Genomic DNA, 27,169 nt, shown 5'->3' on the forward strand with positions numbered 1-27,169 from the left:
TTAAACGCATCTTCGTATTCTTTGCTTACATTTCTGATCCCCACACCCACTACCCTGGCAATAGGTGTTTTTGTCAAGGCTGGTCCCGTACAGCCTATATACCAAGTAGGCACAAGGACAAGTGGACACCCAGCCATTTGTGTTCTGGGGGCCATGCAAGACATCGTCTGCTGTGACCCTGACAGCTGATCAGCTCTGGTTCCTTCAGCCATGGTCACCCTTATGACAGTGGCTAACAGCGGGCCCACTTACACAGTGACCCTAGTCCCCTGGGAACAGGCCCTCACCCAACAACTCTCTGCTTTAGCTGGAGGAGCAGGCAGATGGTGGCCCAGACAGAGCTACAGGGTAGCCCTGTGTGCTTTGGCCTCTCTTTGTGGACCTTGGAGGCCGGAGGAGGGTCGGTGTGCACCTCTCTGGGTTGCCATCTTGGACACACCTAAATTAGCTCTTTCCCTTATTCCTGCCTAGGTTTATCGAGACCGGAGTCAAACGAATGTTTGGCTGCAGGCCCACCAGCTCCAGCTAGTGGCTAGTTCAACAAGGCAGCATTGCCCGTGGGGCTCACGGCTTGCCAGCAGCACTCCTGGGCAGAAGTACCCTGAGTCAGGGCTGAATGCACTGCTGGTACCTCACAGCTAACACGAGAATCAGGCACACAGGGACCCCTGGGACCGAGCAAGGGACTTCCCAGCTCCTCTTGTCCCCACCTCCCACACCCTCTAGGTGTTCTTCCCTGCAGTCAGACTGGCCTGCTAACCAGGCACACAACTGGGCTGATCTAGGTTTGAACCTTGGCCTTTCTTCAGCGCACCCCCAACCCCCAGATCCAGGGACACCCCGAAACTGGAGTCACCCAGCCTCCCACTAATGGAGAGGCGATATAAAGATCCTGTCCAAGGCCTTGAACAGTTTGAGAGAGTCAGCTGCTACAAGTCTCCTCTCTGCACAAAGGGAGAAGTCGAGCCCCTGGGTGCCAGGATCACTCAGCATTAGGCTAAATACTTCAGATACGGTCACTCTCCTAATGTCCTGGTGAGCACTTGGCCACGATGGCCCCAGTGGCTGGCCCTCAGACGGACGAAGACTACAAGCCTGGAGGTGGAGGGCGGGTGCTGTGAACGGTGCAGAACTGGCTTTTCCAGCCCAGGCGGGGGCAGGGTTCCCTGGGCCCCACAAGGGTGACAGCAAGGCCCAAGAGCGGGCAACGGACCGTGGGAAAACCAGCACCCATGGTTCCCGAAGGTGGGGCCAGGTCCTTGTGGACAGTACCAGGCGTTTGCATGGTGGTGACTCAGCATGAGCAGCGGCCTCACCCAGACTGCACACCGGGCCAGATCCTAGGAGGGCTCGAAACCCTACATGAGGACGTGCAGCCCTTAGCCCTGCTGAGCTGTTCTGTTGCCCCACCTACAAAAGGAGGGGCGGGGGCGGGGGGAGGAGCAGGACCAGGACCACTATGGCGGTAGCCTTGGGCACCTGGTAGAGACTCAAGTGCCTCCACCCTTCCCCAGCTAGACCAGGCGGTGGCCTCAGGCAAATGCACGGTTCTCTGCTTGCACACCTGCCCCAAGGAAGTCCCTGCACTCAGAGCCATCCCCAAAATCAGGCTGGGTGATGGGACTGGAAACACAGGGGGTACCCCTCTATGAGGAAGGGGACATCACAGTGGGAAAGAGGGGAGCTGGAGCAAAGGAAGGGCAGGTCCTAGCTCCTTTCCAGCCCCAGCCCAGGCCCCTGGCCAGCGGGGGCTGCAGAGCTGAAGTGGCAGCGAAGCCACAGGTAATGCAACCTTGTGGTGTCGAAAGGCCCGTGGGAAAAGGATGTGTGGGTGAGGCAGGTGCCGCCCAACGTGGCACACCCTGAAGCTCCAACTGTGTTATTCCAGGGCACCTGCCTGGCTCACCCAAAGCCCCCAAGTGGGGAGGGGGCCCAGCACGATCACCGGAGAGCAAGCTCTCAGTCACCTTCTCCCTCCTGACCTTCTTGGTGGCTCGGAGACCCTACCTCCTTTCAGTGGCTCGGACACCCAGAGGTGCAGACTTCCATGTGCACATCCATGTCTGCCCAGGACTCCCACCCCAGCTTATCCTGACATCCAAACTCCTTTATTTGTGCAGGTAGCCACCAGCTGGAAGTCATGACCAGGTTACTTGAGATTAAGTCCTAACTTCTTCGTCCTGGTCAATGGCGGCACGCAGGTTAACAGGACCTACCTGGACCCTCACGCTCACAGACCACTCAGATGCCCTACGAGTCCATTGCATGTCCAGGAATAAGGACTCCAGAAAGTCCAAAGTGGAGTTTGTTCCTGACCTACTATGGGCTTCGGGGCCACACCAGATGCTGTGGCTTTGGCAACTATCCCAGATGTTGTTATAAAATGGAGACCCAGATAGGCTAGAGGATCCAAGGAAGCCTACAGCTGGTCACAGTGACCCTTCATCTCACACCTGAGCCTGGCTCCTCCCTAAAGGGTCTGGGTCTAGAGGGGAGCCAAGCAGAGTTTACAAGGCCTTGGGAAATGAACAAGGCAACTCATGGCCCAGGAGAGGCCAGAAGTCAAGGAGGGTTCCTGAGGGCCGGACAGTACATAGACTAGAGAAAACCCACGACTCCATGGGCTTGGGCTGGGGTATACCAAGGAAGTCCTGACTCAACACCCCTTTTGGTACCCCAGGCCTGTACGTGACCTTAAGATCTCTGAAGAGCTGGGGAAGCAACAGATACAGCCCAGTGGTCAGCAGGAGAACCTCAGCAGAACAGGTGAGGGGATCTCCGAAGCAGATGGAGGGGGCAGGTCTAGGGTGAATCTCAAGGGGATTGGGGAAGTGTCTAGGGCCCCCTCTAACCCTGAGCTTCCCGGGTGATGGCACACAGAAGGTGCAGAAGGCAAGGCTTGAGGCCTAGTAGCCTGTTCCCCATGCAGTTGAACCTGCAGACCAGGAAGCAGAGACACTCAGCACCCCTCTGGGGTCACACCGACCATTCCCTCCATCTCTGTGGGCTGGCAGTCTGCTGGTTGCTTGGCACACAGTCCAGTCACTTTCCCTGTAAATTTAGGGCACAGGGTCTGTCCCACCTACAGTGGACAGGTTGAGTTTGTCTAGGTTAGCTCTCCGTTCTCCACAAGTCAGCCTTAATGCCCCCGGAGGTAGGTGGAGTGAAGTTTTCCCCTCTTAGGGTTCAATGGCTGCAGTCCTCCTGAGCTGCCCCTGGGTAGATGGCCTCACCCGGAAACCTCATCCATTTCCTTATGAGACTCCAACTACACAGATTAGCTGGTGCCCCAGAGGGCTGGAGTAAAAGTGGGGCTCAACAGGCTGGATGGAGGCAGAAAGACCAGAGAGAGGTCATGACCTCCTAGACTTCTAGGAAGAAGTCCCTCCTCCACCCATCCATGTCCTACCTATGGTCAATCTGGACCGTCTGTAAATAAATGTTTGACAAAGAAATTAAGGGGTCCAACGGAGGGAGGCTGCCCTTCCCATCGGCTCCCAGACTCCCTTTAGCTGCTCCCAGTCCCGCAGGAGTTTCCTCGGCTGGTCATTGGCCCCCGTGCCTTCTGTTCACAGCGGGCCAGCAGAAACCATCCCCAACGTTTTCTGAGGCCCCGGGGGCCCCGCCCTGGTACTGGCTGATTTCGAAATGGGCTCTTTGGCAGTGGGCTTATCTCTTCATCACTACAAAAGGTCCGCCCCACCCCCACCCACTGGTTCTCAGGCCCCTGGATCCCTAATCACCAGATCTCATGCCCAGGACTTGTTTCCCAGGGACCTTTGAGCCCTAAGAACGTCCCTAAGTTTGAGTTCCCGAGGGAGGAACCCAGAAGCACCAAGACTTCTCAGCCTCTGCTCTTTGACCTCTCCATTGTGCCGGGGTGGGGGTGGGAGACAAGCCAGGCACTGGAACAGAGCTGCAGCTCACAGTGGCCTTGTGGGCACAGGTGGCTCTGTGACACTTAGGACAGTTCCATCATGCCCTATCATCTCTTATTAACAGGTCATCACAAAGCCATCAGGAGCAAAGACTCAAGGGAACCAAGTGAGTTCCACGACTGCCCACCAAGGACACAGCCAGCTCTCCATAGGGCCCTAGTGTCGTGATCCGCCCCAAGACAGGAGTGTCTTGGTCCTGGAAGAGGACGGCCTAGAAGCTCTAAGAAAGTGGTCAAAGGGCACTGAGAACGCAGAGCCAAGGGTCCCTATTTAAGAGGAAGTATGGGACTAGAGTGGGCAGAAACAGGGGCTGCTGGAGCCAGACCTTGGGCACAGGCAGTGGATGTCCTGAGTCGCTGAGAAATCAGGCACTGTCCATCCGCCTAGGCCTGGTCCCAGAGGCGGAGGAGGGGAACAGGGAGGAGGAAAAGGGATTGAATCTATGATCCCTCTTGAAGCTGGATGGAGGCAGAGGTACAGACCAACACTCCTGCCACACTGAGCAATACACTGGGCTGCAGCTGTGGGGGTCCTGTGTGGCATGCTAAGGAAGCCTTGGCTGCAGAATTTTCTACTGTTTGAAGCAATGTGGCAAGATCTTCTGCGATGGCTCCCACCTGGGCCACATCTTCACACACTTCCATGAGGTCCTAGACAGTCATCCCACCCTGCTCCCCACCCCCAGCCCCTGTGGGCCAAGCCAAGCCCTCAGCCCAACCAGTAGGGCAAGGCAGCCAGAAACAGCCAAACAATAAACCTGAAAAACGTTCGATCTATGTAGTTCAGGCTGGAGCCTTGGATGTCTGCTTAATCTTTCCCCTCTGCCTGTCCCGAGCCCCTCCATATATGCCTTCTAGATGCCAGAGACACCGAAGACAGTTGGGTTTCTAGATGGCCAGGGTTCTTAGACCCAAGGTCGAGGTGCGACCCACAAGGTCTCTGTCACTCTGAGTCAGGCAAGGGTGGCTCTCCAGGGAGAGAGAAAGGCAGCCACTGTGACCCAGTGGGAGGCTGGAGGCATCTGGCTACCTCCTAATGCGGTAGGACTCTCGCCCATCTCATGGACCCAAGCCTGGTCACAACTGCCCAAAAGTAGATGCTGCTTTCTCTGCTCTCTGAGGGAGCTGAGGTCCACACAACAACGGCTACCCACCCTGGAGGGGCTGAGGATGCTGATGCCAGGGATCCCAGAGGTGGGAGGGCAAACGGGAACTAAAGGAAGGGAGGAAGGGAAGCAAGAAAAGAAAAACCAGGGTGGAGGCTCCTACATACAGCCTGCTTGCAACCAACACACTTGGTGTTATGGTAGCCTGCCTCCTCCTTTCTCACTCCCCAAGAATGTGCCACCTCCACCCCCTTGCTCACATCCCTTTCCTTTTTTGCTTCCTGCCTCAAGCGGAAACCAGCTCAGATTTGGCTGAAGAACCTAGCAGATGCCTCCAGGCAACAAGGTCCCGAGTGCTATTTCTGCCTAGTACAGGGAATAACTACAGACCAGACCGAGGTGTGTGGTGTGAGAATCATGTCTGCTCACCCTCCTCGGACCAGCTCACCTGGGGACTAGGGCATGCCGCTGTCCCAGAAACCATTCAGCCCCCAGAAACCTAGCTGACATTTCATAAATGAGGAGAGCTGGGTAGGGACTGCAGCAATTCCTCATGTCCCTCTGGGCCACCTCCAGTCCAGACCCTCCACTCAACCTGCTAGAGTCTGGGCTGAGCATCAGACAGTATCAAGGGCGTGCTAGCTCTAGAAGTGAGAGTGCTGGCTCTCTGTCCTGTCCTGGGAAGAGTTCCTGACTGCACTCTTCCCCACTCTGGGATGACAAGTGAGCACCGAGGGATACTTGATTGCTTCCCAGCCCATCTGGGTCCTGGGCAGCTGCGGGACCAAAGGTGACAGGGGAGGAGAAAAAGACAGCACCATCTGCTTTGATCAGGTCAAGCCAGGTCCTGCCCTCAGCCCATCCTCAGGATTACTGCCCCACGGGTTTCACTTGCTCTTGCCTCTAACCACAAGGCTTACTTGTTGTGAAGCACCTCCACCCTAGCCATGGCAAAGGGTAGGAGACTGTTTGTTCCATGCAGGTTCAGGCACTGGAAGCAAGCTCCAACCATAGGGGGCTAGTTGCAATGTCCCTTCTTCAGCTGCAGGGACAGATTGCCTCAAGGACTGGGGGACAGTCACAGTGCTGACAGGCCAGCTAGGATGCCCAGTGTTGGCCTACCATGCTGAGTGGCCTGGGCAGGAGCCCTGGTCACAGCGATTGTCTGCTGCAGTTCCTGCCCGGCCTCCTTCCTCTGCTCTGCCGGCTGGCTGGAGCTGAGTGTTTGTTATTTGATTCCGATCCTCTCTCTTCTACCAGGTGTCTGGGCTGCTGGGAAGAAACACTCTCCTCTTTCCCACGCTCCCCAACACATTTTAATGAATTAGCTGGAAGCCCCGCCCCCCACTGCCCACTGGCCTCCCTCCCCTGCTCAGTGCCTTTAAGGTGGCTGCAGGCCTGGCCCAGCTTTGGCCAGCTGCCCCGTCTGTGCTGTCCTCTTATGGCCTCTCAGATTGCCTGGACTACCCCACCCAGATTTTCCCAGCAGGGGTTCCAGAATGTGGTATCCCCTTCACAGCACTTGCCTTCACAGCTGCCAATTGCTAAGCACCCATCGAAGGAAGAACCCTAGAGGGGCATCTGGAGGGAAAAGGGTGCCCTGCCCACTCTTGCCTTCTAGGAGTGAGCAGAGGGTGATGAGGATGTTCCTGGACCAACATTCTTAGGATCATGCAGGGAAGAAGGGTCAGGGTCCAGCATCATGGCCAGAATGAGGTCTCCTTAAATCCCAAGCAAGCATCACAAACACTGGAGCTCAATACTGGGTCCCCTCAGACTCTTTGTGAATCCCCTCCCTCCCATCAATAACGTGGAACAAATGTCCACCTTTTGGAAGTGTCCTCCAGCAAACACTTGGGCGGCGCTTACTAGAAACCAAGGGCCCCACAGGCTTCCCCCAAGCCCATCCTCCTATGAGGCAGCGACAGGAAGACATGGGTGTGGGCCAGGGCACAGCAATGGTGAGGGAGCATGAGCCAGGAGGGGATTCTGTAGCCATCACCTAAGTCCCTCATGAAGCTGCACAGAGGTAGCAGACCAAGCACATCTGTCTGCCCTTCGAGTCAGACACGGGGAAGGGGTTCCTCAGGATAAGCTTCTATCGTGATAGGACCGCCACCGCCACCGCAGCCGCGCTATTCTGCCAGAACTAGCTGAGCCGTCCAGCTCTCACCAGGGCTGCCGCTGATTTCACAGCCCCTGTGGTGGCGGCCTTGCGTTCCCACACTGAGCTCACACAGGGCCCCTTTGTCTGCCGCCTGCTGCGGATGTCAACAGGACTTTTCTCCCAGGCTCTGCACTGGGCAAGCATCTCGGATGCCCTTCCTCAGACCAGGCTGGAGCCCACCTAGGTAGGGGCCCATCTGGGGACCCATTCACCTTCATGGGAGAGGAAGGGCTGGGTTCACCCCCAGGTGTGGCCTTTGCCTCCTGCCTGTCTAATACCCCCAAGCCCTATGCAGACACATGCAAGCATGGGTCAGCCAGGGAGCAGATCCTGCCCTTCTGACTGTTCCCAGAACTCCCTCTTCTCCATGCCCACCTTGTTCTGGATTAGGACACAGCCAGCATCAAGACCAGTCAGTATCCCTAGAGGAGCCTCAATCTACCTGCACAGCAGCGAGAACCTAGCGAGAACCTTGAAGTCTTGGGAAAGTGAAGCATGAGATGGGTATAGGGACCAAATGGACAGAATCCAACAGACCGTGGACCTCTGGAAGACTAGAGAGATCTCCAAGCTGCATATACAAGGGATTCAGGCTACCAGAAGGAGAGAGTGGCCCTTAAACAAGTCAGCCAGGGTCAGGCCTGAAGGTAACTGGCCAAGGATGGATAGTCCTAGGGAGGGAGCATTTACCTACTATTCCCTTTTAGTTAGCTATAGTTCCTCCCAGAGCACTAAGCAGGGTTGGGGGCATGCCCTGGTAATTACGAGACAGTTCTGGATCCAGGGGTAGAAGCATCCACCAAAAGAAGCTTCCCCAGATGAAGCCTGGCAGGGTGGTCTCCTCAGTTGAGGCCTACAGCCGCCTGCTTGGAATTCCCAGCTCGGCTTCAGAAGAAATCAAGCCCTGGCGTGCCCTGCCTCCTGCTCTGTCAAGTCTTAAGATCATACCTCCTTAATTTTCAGCAACCACAGCGAAGCTGTAAGCTGTAAAACATAATGAGGAAATGTGGAGCCTTGCCTCCCCAGCCAGCCAGCACCTCCTGCCTCCTGGTCAGTTGTTAAGAGTGGTCAATAAAACGTGGAGCTTACGGTTTGGGGATGACTCATTTCAGAACTCCCTTACGGGGCAGCGCTGTGGTCTCACTAGCCAGGCCTAGGCACATGCCAACAGGGGCTGAGCAGCAGAAACACACATCTGGAGGAGTAGTGACGGACTGCCCATCATAACGAGCGTGTGTGCGTGTGCGCACGCACACGCGCACAGAGAGAGAGAGAGAGAGAGAGAGAGAGAGACGACAGAGAGACAGACAGAGAGAGAGAGAGAGAGAGAGAGAGAGAGAGAGAGAGAGCGCCTGTCCCAGCCTTCTGGAGAGGAAAATGGAACCTCTACACTGGGGTGACTTGGGGAATGGAGTTCCTTTCATCAGTGTGGATGGGGCCAAACGCAAGAACTGCCTGGGCTGACCTGCCTGGGAAATTACACTGGAGTAGAAAGGACCAATGTGGTGGTGGGCTATGCAACCGAGAGGGTCCTGGCACTGCCATCAGTGAACGCCAGGTCCCGGAGTGGCTGCGCGACGAACTCGCATTTCCCGAGCTCTATGAAGAAAGAGGAAGACTGCGAGGGAATTTATACACCCGGGGCAAGCGGACCCAGGATGCGGCAGCAGCGCTGGAAAAACCCTGTGGTCGGTTGCCTGACCACCCGTCTGGGGTTGACCAACACCAGCGCCCCCTGTCGTAGAACGGGTAGCCGCACGACTCCGCCCCCGCCCCGCCCCCACGTGGGCACGAGCCAATTGAAAGTGCCCTAGTGTGCACGTCAAGAGCGTCCATTGTTATGCAAATATAAGGCCCGTAAAAGACGCCGGGAAGCGGCGGGCGAATTAGAACTGCTTTGCAAAGGAACGCGAGTGGAGTTCAGGAGGAGCGCAGCCTCAGCCTAACACCGAAGGCACCACGATTGCAAGCGTCGTGGCCTCCGCCTGCTCCAGGCCCTGCGAACCAGCACCCAGCCCTGTCGCCCGCCCGCTTGGGCGTGGCTGGATGCAGCAGGGGTCCCGCGCGGGCGGCCCTCGGCCCCGAGTGCCCGGAGCGCGCAGGAGCGGCGTGCGGGGCCCGGGGGCGCAGCGCCCTCCATGCGCCGAGGCGTGCCTCGAGACACGCCCCGAGACAGCCCGGGGCCCGCATTGCAGCCGCCGCCCGCGCTGAGCCGGGGCGCGGCCCGCCGCCCTAGCTCTGCGGCAGCATGAGCCAAGCCGAGCTGTCCACCTGCTCGGCGCCGCAGACGCAGCGCATCTTCCAGGAAGCGGTGCGCAAGGGCAACACGCAGGAGCTGCAGTCTCTGCTGCAGAACATGACTAACTGTGAGTTCAACGTGAACTCGTTCGGGCCGGAGGGCCAGACAGCGCTACACCAGTCAGTCATAGATGGCAACCTGGAGCTGGTGAAGCTGTTGGTCAAGTTCGGCGCGGACATCCGCCTAGCCAACCGTGACGGCTGGAGCGCGCTGCACATCGCCGCTTTCGGGGGCCACCAAGACATCGTGCTCTATCTCATCACCAAGGCCAAGTACGCAGCCAGCGGCCGGTGATACCCACCCCGAACCCAGACCCTGACCTTCTCCCGCGTCTTCTCTGCTGTACCTTCCCGCCAACTACCTCGGTGTGCGCCAGGTTTGCTGGCCCGCGTGGAAATCGGGCTAGGTTTCCACGTCCGTGGCCCCCAGGGTTCGGGTCTCTGCCAGAGAGCGCCTCCCTTCGGCAGTCCTCGGAGCCTCGCGGGGCCCCAGAGCCTTCCCACGGCCCCCGACCGCCGCGAGAGTGGGGGCGGGGCGAAGGCTCCAGCCCATTTTGAAATTTGAGTCTCACACCGGGAGACTTCGGAATCCCGAGATACCGGATCCTCCGCTTGAAATGTTTTCTCCGGAAGGTGAAAGGCGCGGGCGGACTCGCGCTCTCGCCGCCGCCCGTGGGACTCGCCCGCCCGCAGTGCGGCTCCCGCCGCTGGCGTCCGCCAAGCAGCCACTACCCAAATCCACCATCTGCGCGAGGAAGGAGACGCTCCCGGTTCCTGATGTCCTAAACTATTTATCACGTGTGTGTATATTTGTGGGTGAAGTTTGTGCGCCTGAGTTTTTTTGTTTGGAAATATTGTGCGTGGTTATGGGAGAAAGATGCATTTTTTTTTCCTTAAAACTAAAAACTTGAGTCTACCATATTTCTTGGTTGCACTGAAAATACCGCCTAGCCCTATCGTTTTCCCATTGCTAGTCCGTCCCCCCACCAAATCCCTGCCCTTCCACACCTCTCCTTGGTTCCTCTCCCTGGATTCTGAGTGAGTTTAGGGAACCCAAGATCTGCCTCCCTTCCCCCTCCCGTGAGAGGTCACCATCCCCCCCCCACACCCGCTAGTTTAGCGAAGTTCCACTGAGAGCTTGAAGCCCGCGTGGCTGGAACGTGGGGATTTTGAGAGGATATTACCCTTTCCTAGTGACTTCTATTATAGTTAATAGTCGGTTGCACACTTTTTTAAAAAAGTAAATGAATTTGCCACGATTAAATAAATGTCATAACATTTATGACAGAATATAAAATGTTAACATATTTTAAGCCAAGTTTTAGGTGTATTTTTTGAATCTTGGTTATAAACCCAATTTTAAAGGGCGTTGTATCCAGCGTTGTGAAGGCTGTCGTGTACCCATATTTATATTTTTATAAAATTCCTGTAAAGACTGTGAATCTCTCATGCTATTGCTGAGTGAGTGGAAGGGCTGCTGTGCCCTTTCTCGGGCCCCGGCTCCAGGACCCCTTTATGATCTGTGGATCCTGCCCTGAGGGAGGGGCTGCGCCAAGGACCGGGACTGGAGGAGGTGCCGGAGCGTCACTTGCTGTCCCTGAAAGGAGACTTCCTGGTTTCTGTGGTTCCAATTTTCTATGCAACCCCACACCCCTTGTTGTTTTGATCCTGGGAAATAAAAGGGAGGCTGAATTATTCAAATTTAAATGAGGTTTCCCCTTCGTAGAAGTGCTGCTGACCCTGCGTGCAAAAATGGGGAGCACTTGAGGACACAGGTGGGCGGAGGCCTTTTGTGCCGCCCGGTCATATTCTTTGGTCCTTCTGCAGCTTTTATGAACCAGTGTGGGAAGAATAGTGATAATGTCGTGACACTGGCAGACACTGAGACAAGCACAGATTACTTCAAAAGGAGTTCTGTATGTTTTTTCTACATGCAAATGCCTTTTTAATTATGTTAATTAATGTTAAGACTTCCTAGGCCTATGTTGCAGCTTCAAATGGGTCCTGGTTTAGTCTCTTCTGTCTGTATGAAGTCTGTGGCACACTCCTGAGCGTACGATATAGACTTGTAGCCCAGCGTGAAAAATTTATAAATAAATTTTTCATTGTCTTTTTATATTAAAATATATATATATATGTATATTGGTTCTTAGTTTTGGCCCAAGTCATGGATACCCTCTATGCGGATAAAGATGGGGCCACAGCATGCCATCTTCGACTAATGGATAATGGATGCTTAGCTTGTGGGTGTAAAGGCAGAGCTGGGTAAAATGGGAGCTCATCCTAACAAGTCAACTGCAGGGTCTGATGGGAATCCAGATGCCAGACTGTGCCTGGTGCTAGGAGCCTGGCCACCTCCCGAGTTCCTGGAGCTGCTGTCTCAACTATTTCCTAGTGGCTGAGACCTCCCCAGGGAAATACCTGCTTGTGGCTCTTAGTGATTCCCACCCAGCCTGAGCGTTGAAGTCCTGGAGGAACTTCTGCACAGATGGGGTCATTTTAGATTTGGGGGAACGCTTCAAGTCCCTCCTGGGCAAGCAAAAGGCCTGCGGAGATTTTAGTTCATGCCCACAGTCAGTCAGGAGAAAGCAGCTCTGAGTCATGGCCAGGGTTCCCGCGCATGTGACTTGAGAAAGTGCATAGAACCTGATCACCCTGCTCCTGGGATCCTGAGTGGGACCCGGGGAGGAGGTGTCTGACAGGCCAAGACAGCAATAGCAGCCCTCAGAGGAGCTCTGTAGGGGCCGTGATGTAAGTGGATGTTCCGCTGATACAAACTCCAGGCAGCCATCAATCCCTCCCTCCCTGTACCTCTCAGGTTCCTACTCTTGAGGGCTTGGCATTTTCTCCCCAGCAACAGTAAGGTCACTAAACTTCCCAGGAGGGAGCAGAGGGGGACACTGATACTCTTCCTCAGGAAGTCCTGCCCTAGAATCATTGTTCCCACCCAGGAGAAGCCACATCTTCCTTCAGCTCTGTGCTGTTCTGCACGGGAATGAGACAGGTCCAGAGCTCTCTCGTTGCTGGTGTCGGTTTCCCTGGAGGACAGTGGCCCGATGTGGGATTCCCCAGTGGTTCTTCCAGCTCAGCAAACTGCCCACTGCAGTGGAGACAGAAGGAACTGACCCGCCAAGTCTCTTAAGTTTCCACATTCCTTAGACTGGTCCAAGTATTAACTTAGAATGTGAAAATGGGGGGGGGGGGGGGCTCAACAAGAATCAATGCCTTTGTAGCACCCTTAAAGTTCTCCCACCTAAGAGACACTCTAGGGGTGTCTAGGCTGCCACTGTGCAAACATGCAACTCCCTGAAATTTTCATTGGGAGTTACAGACTGTGTCGCCCATGGAATGGAACGAAGCTAAGAAAAGATGGCCATGCCGGGTATGGTGGCATAGATCTTTAATCCCGAAACCGGGGAGGCAGAGGCAGGCAGATCTCTGTTTGAAGAAGTCAACTTGGTCTACAAAGAGAGTTCCAGGCCAGCCAGGGCTACAGAGAAACAACCCTGTCTTATGGTCAAGGGGGGAGCCCTAGTGGAACCCATTGTCTTTGCCCTTATCCTCAAAAGAAGGCACTGTTGTCTGGGCGGTGCAGAAGATGCAAGGCTCCTTCATGATGCAGTACTCCAAAAGGCAGGCAGACACACTCTAAAATAGGCCTTCCCTCTGGGGGAGCCAGAACTACAGAGAGGATCCCAGCTAGTAAGTCCCAAGAGTTCACAAAATGCAGGACCACGTAGCTGGTCATCTTGCCTTAAAGGGAGCCTTGGGCAGCACTTTGAGTGATGTGCAGCGCTAACAATGTACAGTATGGTGGGTACTGCACAGAGCCAGGTCGGGTTTAGCTCAAGTCTTTAGGTCAGGAAGGACCAGGAAGGCTCAGAGGAAGGGCATGGCTCCCATGACAGAGACAAAGAAGTCTCTGCTCCCTAGACATGGCCAATTCAAAGTTGCCACGTCTCTGGTGCCCGTTTCTCTGGACTGTAATGGCTGGAGATCCTTTCAGTTCAACAGCGAGCCCACTGCAGTGAAACTGGCTAGCCAAGTCTCCCCAAGCTGGTCCAGGTTAGGGCAGTTGAAAAGAAGCCACAGGTGACCCAGGTCCTCCTCTGCCCTGGCTTTCAGAGCTGTGCGTGTGCTTGTCACTAGGTGAGGGTGCAGGCCAAGAGGCATTCAGAGGACCTGGAGAACTGTACACCAGAAGCCCTGGGAAACCCTACAGGAAGGAGACACCCAGAATGGTAAAGTCAAGTCCCGCCCACTCCTGTTCTCAGGAGGGGGCTTGGTTCCTATCCATCTCTGATCTGACTCATTACATAGAAGACATTTACTGCCAGAAATGCAGAAATATCATCAGCTTATATGAGTGGTGCCCAAACCCACAGGTAGGAACTGGGACATATAGACCAGTAAGGGGAAAGAAAAGGGGTTTGTCTGTCCCCAGTCCCCAAAAGCCTGAACTCATCTCAAAAAAGGACAGAGGAGGCAGAGGCATGCACCACAGATGAAGGGACAGCCACCCTTTGACCTTCTCGGCCAGCTGTCTCCGGGTGCTCCCACAAAACCTGAGGGGAAGAGGCGACATCCACAGGCCTTGAAGGACTGGAAAGGAGGCCTTGTTCTTGGCTGGGACTGCTGGGGAACAAAGCCCAAGACCTCAGTATAAGGGCTTAGACCATAGGAGGGGCCGTCGAAGGTCTGGGAACCTCAGCAATTGCTCCTTCTGAGGTCTTGGCAGACCCTTCTGGGGCTCTAGGGTCCCTGGAGGCCGCCCTCCCCCACCGCCTCACCCCCGCCCCCGTGCGGCGCATTCTTCTGGTTGGCTGTCCTTCCGACAGTCCCCTGCGCGTCCGTCTGTCGGTCTTTCTTCTCTCGCCTGCACCAAAGCCGAGGCCCTATTCATTGCCGAGGCCTCTGCCCTCTCCTGAGCTGGTCCCCGCTCGGCGAGCAGCTGCTATGCTAATGAGGGCGGCAGCGGGTGGGGCGGGCAGGCACTCACAAAGGCAGAGTCTTTACATTCAAAGCCAGCGGGGCCGTTCCTGCGAGAGCGCCAGGCGAGGCGGCGGGGAGCGGCGCCCTCGGGCGCACCGGCTGCCCAGGCACCCACTGCCGAGCGCGGTGTGAGTGCAGAGACCAGCTGTCGTCTGCTCGAGGTCACAGCCTGGGACCCGCAGCTCCTTAGATGGCCCTGCCTGCGCCCTCCAGACGCCCCTCTTAGTGGCTCGGGGACGCTCGGCGCACGTGTGCCTGGCTAGTAGACACCAATGGTGACACTGCCGTCCTCCCCGGGACAAGGAGGTTGGATAAAACCCAAGTCGAGTCTGAGAACCCTGGTTCAAACAGAAGCAGAGATCTCCGGTCACCTCACGCGAGACGGCGGGGTTCCCCTTCGGCCCAGAGGGAACAGGGTTGGGGGATGGGGGTGGGAGGAGGGACTTTGGCACCAGCCTGGCTCTCTGGATTTCGGACGCGTCTTGTCCAGCCGGGACCTCCCCATCCTCTGATGACCACGGTCTTTCCGTCGGACGACTTTGTACAGGAGTTCAGGAGCGAAATGAGGGGTAGGGGGAAAGGGTGGAAGCTGGGGAGGGGACGGTTGCGACTGGCCTGCGGGACTATGCTGCCGCCCTGTGGCCACGGCCCGCAGTGCGGTCCCCGCCAAGAGCGCTAGGTGAAAGGCCGTGATAGCTGGCTGTGTCTGAGCCGCTTGTTACCTAGGACTCCGACCTCCATCCGTAGGAGGCAGGCAGAGAAGGTTGAGTGAAGTGCTTACGTCACGAAGGAGCAAGAGCTGTCATGGCACAGGTCAGAAAGGCCTGAGCATCTGGGGCCCTGCCAGATGCTGGGAACCGACGAGGCAGGTTATGGGACAGAGGGCAAGTTCTCAGGAACTGATGACCCCAGAACCAGACAACAGGCCAACTGACTAGGCAGCCTGGGCTACAGCAATGGAAGATGGCTTTAGTGTATGACAGCACAGCAGGCCTCGGCAGTGTTGCTGAAGTTAGACTGATCGTTTGTGGGATGATCAGGTAAGCAAATGGATCCAAAGGCGGTGCACTTGGTGGGAGAGCAGCCCCGGAAGATCAAGGCCACCTACCCAGCTGGGATCCCCGGACCACTCCTACAGTCCCTAGGATACCCAAACAAGCCTGGAGTGGTGACCCCGTCTCCAGGCAAAGAGCCTGTGTTGTCTTGAGCAAATGGGAAAAAGGCTATTCCAAGGCCCAAGACCTCAAAGCTGGTTAGCAGAACACCGTTGTAGCCCTGCACACAAGGGCCACACTTCTAGTGGCCTACAGGACACTTGAAATGATTATCAGTAGAGGTTAGAAAGTCTAGAGCCCGGGGCCTTGGCAGGGGGCCATGTGGGCAAGACCCCCGGGTGCTGAGTGGCGGCTGGCACTTGTGTGCTGACTGCTCCTTGCTACCATTATAAACTCTAAACCTCTGAAACCATAAGTCAAGTACATGTTTTCTTTCTTTCTTTCTTTCTTTCTTTGTTCTTTTGCTTTCTTTTTTTTTTCAACAGGGTTTCTCAATGTAGCCCTGGCTGCCCTGAAACTCACTTTGTAGTCTTTATAGGCCCCAAACTCACAGAGATCCACCTGCCTCTGCCTCTCAAGTGCTGGGATTAAAGGCGTGCGTCACTACCACTCGACTGAAACAGCTTTTTAAAATTTTTTAAAAGAAAGAGAATAAAGACTGATTTTACAGGGCCAGAGAGATGACTTTGTGGCTAAGAACAAGCCCTGCTCTTGCAAAGGACCCTGGTTCTTTTCCCAGCACCTGTGTCTGGCCACTCACAGGGCCTGTAGTTCCAGCTCTAAGAGATCCAGCATCCTCTTCTGGCCTATGAGGGCACCAACACTTACATAAGCATAATTTAAAATGATCTTTTAAAAAATAGGGATTGGGTTGGAGCTGGAGAGATGGCACAGAGGTTAAGAGCACTAGCTGCTCTTCCAGAGGACCTGGGTTCAATTCCCAGCAACCACATGGTGGCTCCCAACCATCTTTAATGAGATCTGGCACCCCCTTCTGGCCTGCAGTCAAACACGCAGACAGAACACTGTATACATAATAAATAAATACATCTTTTAAAAAATTAGGGGTTGGACTGGGGAGGGCGTGGCACAGGCCTTTAATCCTAGCACTCAGAGGCAGAGCTAGGAAGATCTCTATGAGTTTGAGGCTAGCCTGGTCTACAAAGTGAGTTCCAGGACAGCCAGAGCTGTTACACAGACAAAAAAAAAAAAAAAAAAAAAAAACAACACACACACACAAAAAGGGAGCTGGGAGGTTGGAGAGATGATTGATTGGTTAAGAACACTGGTTTCTCTTGTAGAAAACCAGAGTTCAATTTCTAGCACCTACATGGAGGCTCACAGCTATCTGTAACTCCAGTTCCTGAGAATCTGATTCCCCCTTCTGGCATTCCCATGCACCAGGCATGCATGTAGACATATATCCAGACATATATCCAGGAAAAACACCCATATACATAAAATAAATAGATAAAACTTTAAAATAATGATAGTAAACCTTTAAAATGATTTTACAAAACTATGAATGTTTTACCAGAAAGAAGTAGCCTTCCCTTGATGGACCTCGTCAGAACCCTGCTACCTCCACCTTCGCCCCTTTTGTCTATAGCTAGCCTGGTGTCACGAGCATGCCGTGTCAGAAACACAGATGGCCACATTTGTGCATTCTACAGTGTCAGAGTTTATTGGATAAAAACGAACTCATAAACTAGGTCAGCTGCTGTAGCTGCAGTTGGCCAAGTAGTCCTGATTCCTCTGGATAGTTGGCCATTGACAGACACAGGGTTTTCTGTTCGTGTCTGAATTACCAATATTAATCTCAGATCACAGATTATACAGCACACGGTAATTATATCTAGGCACAACTAAGTTATAGAACGGCTGCAGAAGGGATAAAAGAGGCTGCATCCGAGTTCAGGGAGTTCAGAGATGTCTTACTGGAGGAAGAGCCAGAAAGCTGGTAAGAAAGCAAAGAGAATCTCTAAGTCAGAGGGCAGTGGGTGAAGAGCGTTAGAGGCTGCTGGGGGCACCACCAAGCCCAGGGTGACGCTTGAACCCAGCCCTGGGTTGAGCAGACCTGCGGAGGCAAGATGCAGGGCCAGGTTGAATCTATGATAGGCAGATGGCTATCTGAGTCAGCAATGGGGACCGCACTGCACAGGGACACTTCAGAGTTGCTTGCTGGATGGTTCCCCGACCCACGGGGAGTTCAAATGATGGGTCAAGTGGGGCTCTTGTCATTGTGGTGATTTCTGCATGTGTGCCGCCGTTCCTTAATCCGGTGTTTTCACTAATGTGGGGCCTCATTTTTCTGATAAGGGACTAAAACATCTGTGTGTTCATATGGCACCTTCGTACTTGAGAGGCGTGTGTATCAGTGTGTGCTTCATGGGTACTGCTGGACAGGTAGGGGCATCTACCTGCACAGGGAAGTGCTCAAAATGGAGACAAATTCTGATTTGTAAAATCAGAACTCAAGGCGAGGCACAGCCTAGAAGTCTTAGAATTATGGAGTGACTTGGAACTACCTAATAGCAAAACCTTCCCTGTCATTTCAGAGTCTCATGAGGCTGGTTGTGACGTGTCCCCTTTCCTTTAACTACCATTGTTTACACTTATTTTTTATATTTATTTATTATGTATACAACAGTCAGTCTACATGTATGTCTGCAGGCCAGAAGATGGCACCAGACCATCTGTAAAGATGGTTGTGAGCCACCATGTGGTTGCTGGGAATTGAACTCAGGACCTTTGGAAGAACAGGCAATGCTCTTAACTGCTGAGCCACCTCTCCAGCCCCCTGTTTACACTTCTAAAAAGAAGGTGTTACCAAGGACAAAAGAGAGGACACCTAAATCTGATAAGGCAAGTTTCCACCCTCCAGGTTTGTAGGCCAAGAGGTCAAAGAACTTGTTTTGAAGACAGACTTTTGCCTAGTGCTGGAATTGTCCACCCAGCACAACCACCAACGCTCAGAGACCTTTCTGTTTTAGAAAATGGGACTTCTTTTTTTTTTTAATGGTTTTTTGGTTTGTTTGTTTGTTTGTTTTTGTTTTTGTTTTTTTTGAGACTGGGTTTCTCTGTAGCTTTGGAGCCTGTCCTGGAACTAGCTCTTGTAGACCAGGTTGGCTTCGAACTCACAGCCTGCCTCTGCTGGGATTAAAGGCGTCGCCACTACTACCCGGCTGAAAATGGGAGTTCTTATACTTTGCGATGGATATGCTTCCTCCACTTTCCCAAACCTAGAGTTGAATAAAACTATTCCCTCCTCCAACTTCCGTTGTCTCCACAGGTTTGTGAATGCCAACGGCCCCCAGAGAATCACACATTTGAATACTGATCCCCAGCAGGTGTAACTCTTTGGGAAGGATTAGCTGTGACCTTGTTGAAGGGGTGTCACCAGGGTTTTTAGGTTTCTAAAGACTGAGACTGACACCACGGGAGCTAATTAATTCTCTCTGCTTCCTGCTTGTGGGTCAGGGAGGACAGATGCAAATGGAGAGCCAGAGACCAGCCTGGGCTACAAAGAGTTCAAGGCTAGCCTGGGCTATACAGCCAGATCCTGTCACAGAAACAAAACAAAAAGAGAAAACAGATGAAGAAGTGTGAGTTCTAGGTCAACTAGGTTCTCATAGACAGTCTGGCTCCAAAGAATAAGAACATTAACACTAGTTATTTATGGATTTCCTGCACAGTTCTGCTGGCTGCAGTACGAAACCCAGCTTCCTATCACACTTCCCTCTTCGGAATTTCTCAAACATTTGGCCAGCATGGTGGAATCCCAGCATTTAGGTGGCTCACAGGTTCAAAGTGAGCCTGGGCTACAAGTGTGAAACCCTGTCTGAAAACAAGAATTATCATTTGCTTTGGGTATGTTGGGGGAGAGAGAGTTTCTCAGTGTAGCCCTGGGTGTCCTGGAACTTGACCTATAGACCAGGCTGGCCTTGAACTCAGAGATCTGCCTGCCTCTGCCTCTCAAGTGCTGGGACTAACCTTACCACGTCCATCTCCAAACGCAGGAATTATCAAATAGAGCCTTTAGAGAAAGAAGCTGGTGGATTTCCCCTTGACAGATTGCAGTATGCCTTTCTCAACCCATAGGCGAAGCAAACAGAAAGCCAAAAGAAGACAGTAGAGCCGGGTGGTGGTGACACAGGCCTTTAATCCCAGCACTCAGGAGACAGGGGAAGGTGATCTCTGTGAGTTCAAAGCCAGCCTGGTCCACAGAGCGAGTTCCAGGACAGCCAGGGTGAGCTGCAGTTCACTCATAAAAACAATGCAACCAGTTCAGTGTTGGGTGTGCAGGCCTCTAAGACCAGAAACTGGCCTCGATGCCGTTATTTTATAAATATATTGTTCTATAAATAAATAAAAAATTCTGCATGGGTTTGGATCTTCACTAAATCGATGCTCTGCAGATGTTGTGAGCGAAAACAAGCAGCCTTGGCTGGGTAGGAAACACCTTTAGGTGGTTTTTCAGATGACAACCCTGGGGACCTTCTCGGGGAGTGCTGAGGACCCCCGCATCATTCTGCAAGGACTGGCTAGCTCCCCCACTCAGCAGGTCACACACACACACACACACACACACACACACACACACCTTGAAATATCAACACAGAGGCTTGAGGCAGAGCAAGAGCCTCTACCTTCGCTGTGGCTAAGCAGGAGAACTAAGGTGGATAGTGAGCCTCTCGGATTCCCTGCCTCTGCATCCCGTTATAGCCCTGGCCCAACCTTCCAACCTCAGAGCAAAAGCCCTGGAAGGATGGAAGGGTGTGCTGGTCACCTCCCAGGCGTAAGATCTGTGTGCCGGGCTCCACAGGCGGGGGCATCCATCTGCAGAGTCCTTCTGCCGATCCCGCATCACACAGATCCTCAGAGAACAGCTGGAGGCAATGAGGGACATGCAGGACCTGCTCAGGGAGCCGGCTAGTGATCTAGGGAAACCGGAGCTCGGGTGGTTTCCTAGCAGGTCTCCTCAGGGTGGGGGAGGATACACCACCCCTGGAGGGGCTCCTCCTCTCTAACCTCTTCTAGTGTCATCCCTTACGGTGCCCTCAAGCCCCACTTTCGGATAAGCCTTTTCCTAACCCACAGTGATGAGCTTTCACAGGCAAGAGCTGGGTGCAGCCACCAGGGGGCAGCGCAGAAGTTGCCAGAACTCTAAGGAGCCTCACACCAAGAAAATTCCACAGCTCTTGAGCATGTGATGGGGTTGAGAGGGTTGAACCTGGGACACCGAAGGCTATAGGGACCTCACCCACGTGTACCTGTGAGACCCTGACAGTTCCGCTCTCAAGGAAAGGGCACAGGCAGACAGAGGCCGGCCTCGATGCCTTTGGCCATCCCCTGGGTCCGGCTGAGAGCCTGAGCTGCTCCCCACCTCACCCCACTGGGCCTCAAGCATGTCTGGTGTTTCCGGCAAACAGAAGCCTCAAGGCCCTGTTCACTTTCACTGCTGCCATTGTTTGACTCAGGGGCTGTCACTCCAGAGCTGTGACAGGAAGGAGCCAGGTGGAAGGAGTGAGTCCCTCAGCACTAGGACAGACTCTACTGACCCTTTCTAGGGAAGCCTGAGCTTGGGTGGTTTTCCAGCAGGTCTCCCCAAGGTGGGTGGGGGACACATCACCCCCCTGGAGACATTTCTCCTCTCTGACTTCTGGTGAGTACGACCCTGAACCCTGTAGCTGATCCCAAGGTCATTCTGAATGCCTCTCTGGAGCAAACACTTAATCCACATTCAACCAAGTTCTTTTTTTTTTTTTTAACCCAGTTCTTGATCCACAACATTTTTAAAAAGTTTTATTTATTTATTTATTTGTTTGTTTGTTTGGTGGTTGGTTGGTTGGTTTCTATTTGTAGCTTTGGAGCCGATCCTGGAACTCACTCTGTAGACCAGGCTGACCTCAAACTCACAGAGATCTACCTGCCTCTGCCTCCCAAGTGCTGGGATTAAAGGCGTGCACCACCACCGCCCAGAGATCCGCAACATTTGAGGGGTCCCACTGGATCCACTCACTGGCTTCTCAGGAGGGCCTGGACAAGCATCCCCTGCCTTGGGGCCTCTAAGTTAAAGAGGCATTCAAGGGATAACGGGGTGTTTGCGAGAAACGTGGAGACCAGGTTCCCGCTACAGCCACTCACCCTCTGAGATAATCTGTACCGCGAGTGCACTCGTCCACTTCCCCAGATTATGGGAGGTCCTATCACATGTTCTGGAACAAGATGGACACAGTGGGAGCTGAAGAGGGGGCACCAGACTACAGGTAGGAAGGTGGCTGCTTTCCTGGTGACCCTAGGGAATCTCAAGGCTCAGGGGTGGAAGAGGCAGTGGGGGGCTCAGAGCTCAACCTCCCTAGCTTCGGGAGTGAAACAGCTTGAAGGCCACAAATCACCTGACATTCTTCCTGTTTTCTTCAACAGTTCAAATACCTGGGGCCACTGGCTATGGTTCAGCCTTTGCAGGCTTGTGCTGCAAGAGGTTGACCTTAGCTACGACCTGCTTGCAGCCAGTGATGGCGAATTCATGTCCAGCGACTTGGTAGTAGCTGAGCTGCTCTGCCAGCTGCTCTGCCAGCGCTTGCTCGGGAAAAAAGCCCTCCCCTGCCATCTCCTCTCGGAAGCAGTTGACCACATCTGGCTTGTCTAGTAGCAGGAAGGGCACGATGGCGGCAGTATTCCACAGAGGGTGTTCCCGGGCCAGGAGCTCCCGGAGACTGGAGTGTAACTCCTCCTCAGTCTGAGTGTTGCCTGCACTGTGGAGGTGTGGGGGCAACATACGTGATGCGTTCCGCAGCACGAACTGTGTGATCTCTACACCACCAGCGCCACTTAGGAGTACATAGATAGCGTTGTGGAAATGGTGCGAGCGCTGTGGCTGCAGGAGACCGTGCAGCTCATCCAGCAGCCCAGGTGGCAAGAGTTCAGCCTCATCCAGGACCAAGAGAGGGGTCTTCTCCTCTGCCTCAGCCTGCGCCACCACATCCGCCACACGCTGTGCCAGCTCCTTCCGGCAGTCCTGAACCGGGCGCAGCTCTGGACAGTGATGTCGTGCATGGTACTGCAGCACCAAAGCGCCATCCTCCAGCACTGCCTGGAAGTGGCGTGCCAGCAGGCGCCCCACGTGACTCTTGCCTACACCACTGGGCCCATGCAGAGCCAGGAGCAAGGGATGACTGTGAACGTGTGTAGCCAGGTAGTCCCGCAGCAGGGCCATGATGCGGCCCACAGCAGCTGGCTGGCCAAACACAGAACGCCGCAGCGCCTTCTCCAGTCCATCGAGGTCATAACGTTGTGCGTTATCGTCCAGATTCTCGATGGCGTTAAGAACCTGGAATCCCACGATGGCTACAAGCAGCAGCAGACAACGCTGTGCACGGCTCTGGCGCTCTGTGCGGGGTCGGTACTTCCGTGAGGTTTCGGGGTAGAGCACTACCCGACTACGCCGCCTACGCTTCTTACGGGGTGTCCTGGAAGACAACTCTGTCAGGCTGTCGAACGTGAAGAATTTAGGTTGGTCTAGGTCCGCACGCAGAGCCCCGGAGCTGCCGCTGGACCCGAGTGCCCCTGTCCCAGTGTCCGGTTCGGTGCCTAGCTGCAACAGACGCCTCTTGCGCAGGACGCAGACGCGGCGGCGCAGACGGAGCACAGCGCGCACCGGCGCGATCACGCATGGGCCCTTGGCCTGGGGCTCTAGGCTAGTTTGGCCGCAATCCATGGCGTAGGAGCTGTACTGGGCATGCAGGTCCCCTCCCTGCAATAGGAAAATGGGAGGATCTCCTGAGTCCCTGATCTTAGCCTCTGGGGGTCGCTTAAGGTACTTTACCGCCAGATACTACCTCCGGTCTCGCCTCGCCCGGGTGACCAGGAAGCCACTGCTCAGCAGGAGGGCCCCAATGCATGCAAATCTCTTGAGTCCTCCCAGAAAAGGCCCAGGCCTTGAGGAAGTGAGGGGGTGGGGTAGGGGTGTTGTATACTTTATCAGGCTGCTGACTTCCCTCTAGAAGGAAGAAGCAGAAAATTCGTGGTCACACCGCCAACGATTAGGCGTGTAGACCGGTCAAAGTGGACCCTGCACCACCCCCCAGACACCTATGAGACTGTCAAAGACCTTCTAGGTCCCAAGTAGGCCCCTTGGACCAGAGGACTCAGTATCTCGATGAGCTGAGACTGTCCCCATACTCAGGGACAGTTGGTGGAAAGGAAAGTGCAGAGCAAACTTCATGTTTTTGAAAATGGGACCCTAGCACTGCCCCCAGTCACAACCTAAGCCTTTCGACCCCACTCCCACCCCCAACCCCCATTCGTGCTCAAATCTGAGGTCCCTCAACATCCTCCCCATAAACACAACAGAGCAGAAAAATGAAGAGAAAAAAAAAAAGCCGGCGAAAGGTTACAGCCCTGACAATGAGGAGGCTGGCCTGAACCTCTCCATCTCAGCCCCTACCTGCGGCTGCTCAGACTCCCCAGCTCAGTCACTCCCTTCCAAGGCCAGGAAGCAGGAAATGCTAGTCTTCCCCACAAAAGGTGAGGTGGGTGGGTCAGGGTTCGCCTGGCCCAGCTCAAGCTTGAAAGGGGCAGTGACTCCTACAGGTCCCCAGGGACCGAAGCAGAGGAAGCTCTGGGGAGGTTTCCGCTGAGAGGCAAAGGAAGTGAGTCAGGGGTGCTGGCAGGCGGAGCGTGAGCTGAGTGGAGGAGCCGGTGGGGGAGGCCTGACTGACCGGCCTAGAACCCCTAATCTGCTGTTCATCCTCTCTTTGTCCTTGTGGCTCTGCCAGGGAACATAGGGAGGGAGGGGCCCTTCCAATAACTTCCCCTGGGCTCCTGGGCATTCAGTCTGCCCTGGCAAAACTAAGGGACCCTAGAGACCCTAGGGAGGCTCTCAGCTGACGGTGAGCTAGTAGAAGCAGGCCATTCGCTCAGCTGGGTGCCTCCTAATCCTTTTTCTGCATTTCCTCTCTGCTTGGATTCCTCCCCCTACCCTACCACCTCCCTACCACCCCTTTGCCCATTCGGCTGGATCTCTCATAAGACAAGACAGGAGAAAGAGTTCTGGAACTAAGGCTAGAATCCCACTCGTGGCTCAGGGCCCTTGTGAGGGGGCGCACATTTAGAAATGTCCTTAGACCAAGAGTTGGAAGAGAAACTCTAGACTTCCATAGCAACCTGCTTGCCTGTGGCCCTGCCCACCTTCGTGCCCATTTCTGTAGGAAGGGGCCTGCCTGCCTGGATGGCCCCAGACTCCTCCCATTCTGGTTGTTTCCTTGGCCAGCTTGGAATTCCTGATCTTTCCAGAACTTTCACAAAGTTCCAAGAGTGGCCAGGGTGGACAAGTGTGTGTCCAGACCCCTCTAGACAATTCAGCCTCACTCATGATCCACACCCATCTGCACTTCACAGACCGCGTGAAATAGCCCTGCAGGCGGCTGACTGCCCAGGCCCTGGAGGAGGGACTCTTAGAAACCTCCCCTCCTCTCCTGTCTGTAAGACTTTTCTGACTCAGAAAGGACACTGGGCCCTAAGGCAGATGGCCAGGCCCTGAGAGAAACAGACAAGGTAATCTCCAAGTAGGCCTAACGTTGGCCAGTCACTTTTGCAAGAGGCTGATGTGTCAAACTCTCCCTGGTGGAGTCCCATTCTGGGGCGAGGAAAAGACCTACTAACTCATGTCCAGGGGTGATCTTTGCAAGGGTAAGGCCTTCACAGACAGAAGATTTGCAAGCCCGACTGCCCACTCCCTTGTCCAACCCAATTATAAGCCTAGCGGTGGTGGCGCACGCCTTTAATCCCAGCACCCAGGAGGCAAAGGCAGGAGGATCTCTGTGAGTTTGAGGCCAGCCTGGGCAACAAAAGCTAGTTCCAGGACAGGCTCCAAAGCTACAGAGAAACCCTGTTTCGAAACACCCCCACGTACAAAAAAAGTAACAACCCACCCAATTGTAAAGTCCAACCTCACAGTCCCAACCCAGACCCCCTTCCCCTCCACAGCTCTTGTTGTTGTTGTTGTTGGGGTTTTTGAGATAGGGTTTCTCTGTGTAGCCCTGGCTATCCTGGAACTCTCTCTGTAGACCAGGCTGGTCTCAAACTCAGAGATCGCCTTCCTCCGTGCTGGGATTAAAGGTGTATGTCTTCCCCCCCCACCTCCAGGCCCCCCACTAGCCACGCTGACCATCTTGCCTGTCCTGAACCTCAGTCTCTAGCAGGCTCTGCCCAATGACCTTACCAAGCACACAGTCCACTATCAGCTTCTCTGTCCATGGCCCCGCCCTTTCCTGCTTACGCCCTTGTGTCTGGAAATACAGCCGGCCCTTTCTGAAATGTCTGTGCTGTGTAAGGAACAGCTATCTGGATACAACACCCCATGAAACCCCAGTACCAAAAGCATTTTACCGCTGGACCATCACCGTCACCCCATCACCCCAGAGCCATGTTTTCCCACGTTTAAAATAATGGAGCAGGCTGGGTCCAGGGGAGCTCACCTTTCATCTCAGTGCTTGGGGAACAGAGGTGGGTGGTTCTGAGTACGAGGCCAGCCTGGTCTACACTGCAAGTTCCAGGACAGTCTGGGCTATAGAGAGACCCTGACTCAAAAAACCAAATGAGCCAGGTGGTGGTGGAAGCAGTGCACACCTTTAATCCCAGCACTTGGGAGGCAGCGGCAAGAGGATCTCTGTGAGTTCGAGGCCAGCCTGGTATAGAGAGTGACAGCCGGGGCTACGTGGAGAAATCTTGCCTAGAGAAAAAAAAAAACAAAAAACATAACAACAAAAACTAATAATAAAGGAAAGAACCCAGCAGCACTTTTCCCAACTGAAGGCCTGCATCTATGACTCATGATCTCTACTAAGCTGGAAACTTAGCAGTGTTCCTGTGGTCCCACAGCGATGTGGCTCTGGTGTGTGTCATGTGTTGAACCCTCCCCAGACTCCCAGAGGTGGTGGAACGCTGAAAATTCAATCAGCTGTGGTGTACCTCCAAGATAGGTGGTTAGGATCAAATGAGGTTATAGGACTGGCACCCTCAGTCAGTCCCATGACTTTAAACACACACACCCTCTCCCTGTTGCTATGGGGTACCCTTTGCCTCAGGCGTCTGCCAGGATGGCTATCGTCAAGTGCACTCTGGACACACACAAACACATACACAATCACTATGAAGTACCCTCTCTCACACACATACACAATCACTATGAGGTACCCTCTCACACAACACAATCACTATGAGGTACCCTCTCACACACACATACACAATCACTGTGAGGTACCCTCTCACACACACATACACAATCACTGTGAGGTACCCTTTGCCTCAGGCCTCTGCCGGAAGGATGGCTATCATCAAATGCACCCTGGACTTTGAACCAAGTCCTTGAGTCAAAATAAACATACTCTCTTTATGACTCATACAGCCTATAGTGTTACAACAGAAAACTGAACTAATACAATCCCATCCCCCATCGCTCAGCTTCAGGGATATACGTGACTGCCTGTCCCCTCCTCCACCTGGTGACAAACCAGCCAGGAAACATACCATTCATTCACAACTGGGAAAAGCTAGGCATAGACTGGGCGCCGCGCAGCCACCTGCACCTGTCTGACCCCATCACAGCCAG

At 54.2% G+C, this 27,169-nt stretch overlaps 2 protein-coding genes across 3 annotated transcripts; one reads left to right on the forward strand and one right to left on the reverse strand.

Moving 5' to 3' along the window:
- The first annotated feature begins 9,091 nt into the window (after positions 1 to 9,091).
- Positions 9,092 to 11,642, forward strand: LOC121462499 (NOTCH regulated ankyrin repeat protein). The gene has a single exon (XM_041674100.1). The coding sequence runs from the start codon at positions 9,459 to 9,461 to the stop codon at positions 9,801 to 9,803; it is 345 nt and encodes a 114-aa protein (XP_041530034.1). The 5' UTR covers positions 9,092 to 9,458; the 3' UTR covers positions 9,804 to 11,642.
- A 9,744-nt stretch (positions 11,643 to 21,386) lies between these two features.
- On the reverse strand, positions 21,387 to 24,131 carry Tor4a (torsin family 4 member A). 2 transcript variants are annotated; one of them, XM_041674708.1, is made up of 3 exons: positions 24,005 to 24,023; positions 23,397 to 23,557; positions 21,387 to 23,311 (listed from the first exon to the last, which is right to left on the reverse strand). In XM_041674708.1, the coding sequence occupies exons 2-3, from the start codon at positions 23,457 to 23,459 to the stop codon at positions 22,004 to 22,006; spliced, it is 1,371 nt and encodes a 456-aa protein (XP_041530642.1). In that variant the 5' UTR covers positions 23,460 to 23,557; positions 24,005 to 24,023; the 3' UTR covers positions 21,387 to 22,003. The 2 variants fall into 2 exon arrangements, with proteins under 2 accessions (XP_041530642.1, XP_041530643.1); XM_041674709.1 differs by lacking the exon at positions 23,397 to 23,557 and having other exon boundaries at positions 24,005 to 24,131.
- Between the last annotated feature and the right edge of the window lie 3,038 nt (positions 24,132 to 27,169).

This window comes from Microtus oregoni, unplaced genomic scaffold, assembly GCF_018167655.1.
Source record: "Microtus oregoni isolate MIOR12 unplaced genomic scaffold, Mior012 000025F_ref0000491, whole genome shotgun sequence".
In the NCBI taxonomy this organism is placed as follows: domain Eukaryota; kingdom Metazoa; phylum Chordata; class Mammalia; order Rodentia; family Cricetidae; genus Microtus; species Microtus oregoni.

Bases quoted from the DNA above. Each gene is read 5' to 3' on its own strand.
- Tor4a (XM_041674708.1), bottom strand. From the start codon at position 23,459: ATGCATTGGGGCCCTCCTGCTGAGCAGTGGCTTCCTGGTCACCCGGGC. The intron at 23,312-23,396 runs GTAGTATCTGGC...TTCCTATTGCAG, and splicing joins CGGGCGAGGCGAGACCGGAG to GGAGGGGACCTGCATGCCCA.
- LOC121462499 (XM_041674100.1), top strand. From the start codon at position 9,459: ATGAGCCAAGCCGAGCTGTCCACCTGCTCGGCGCCGCAGACGCAGCGC.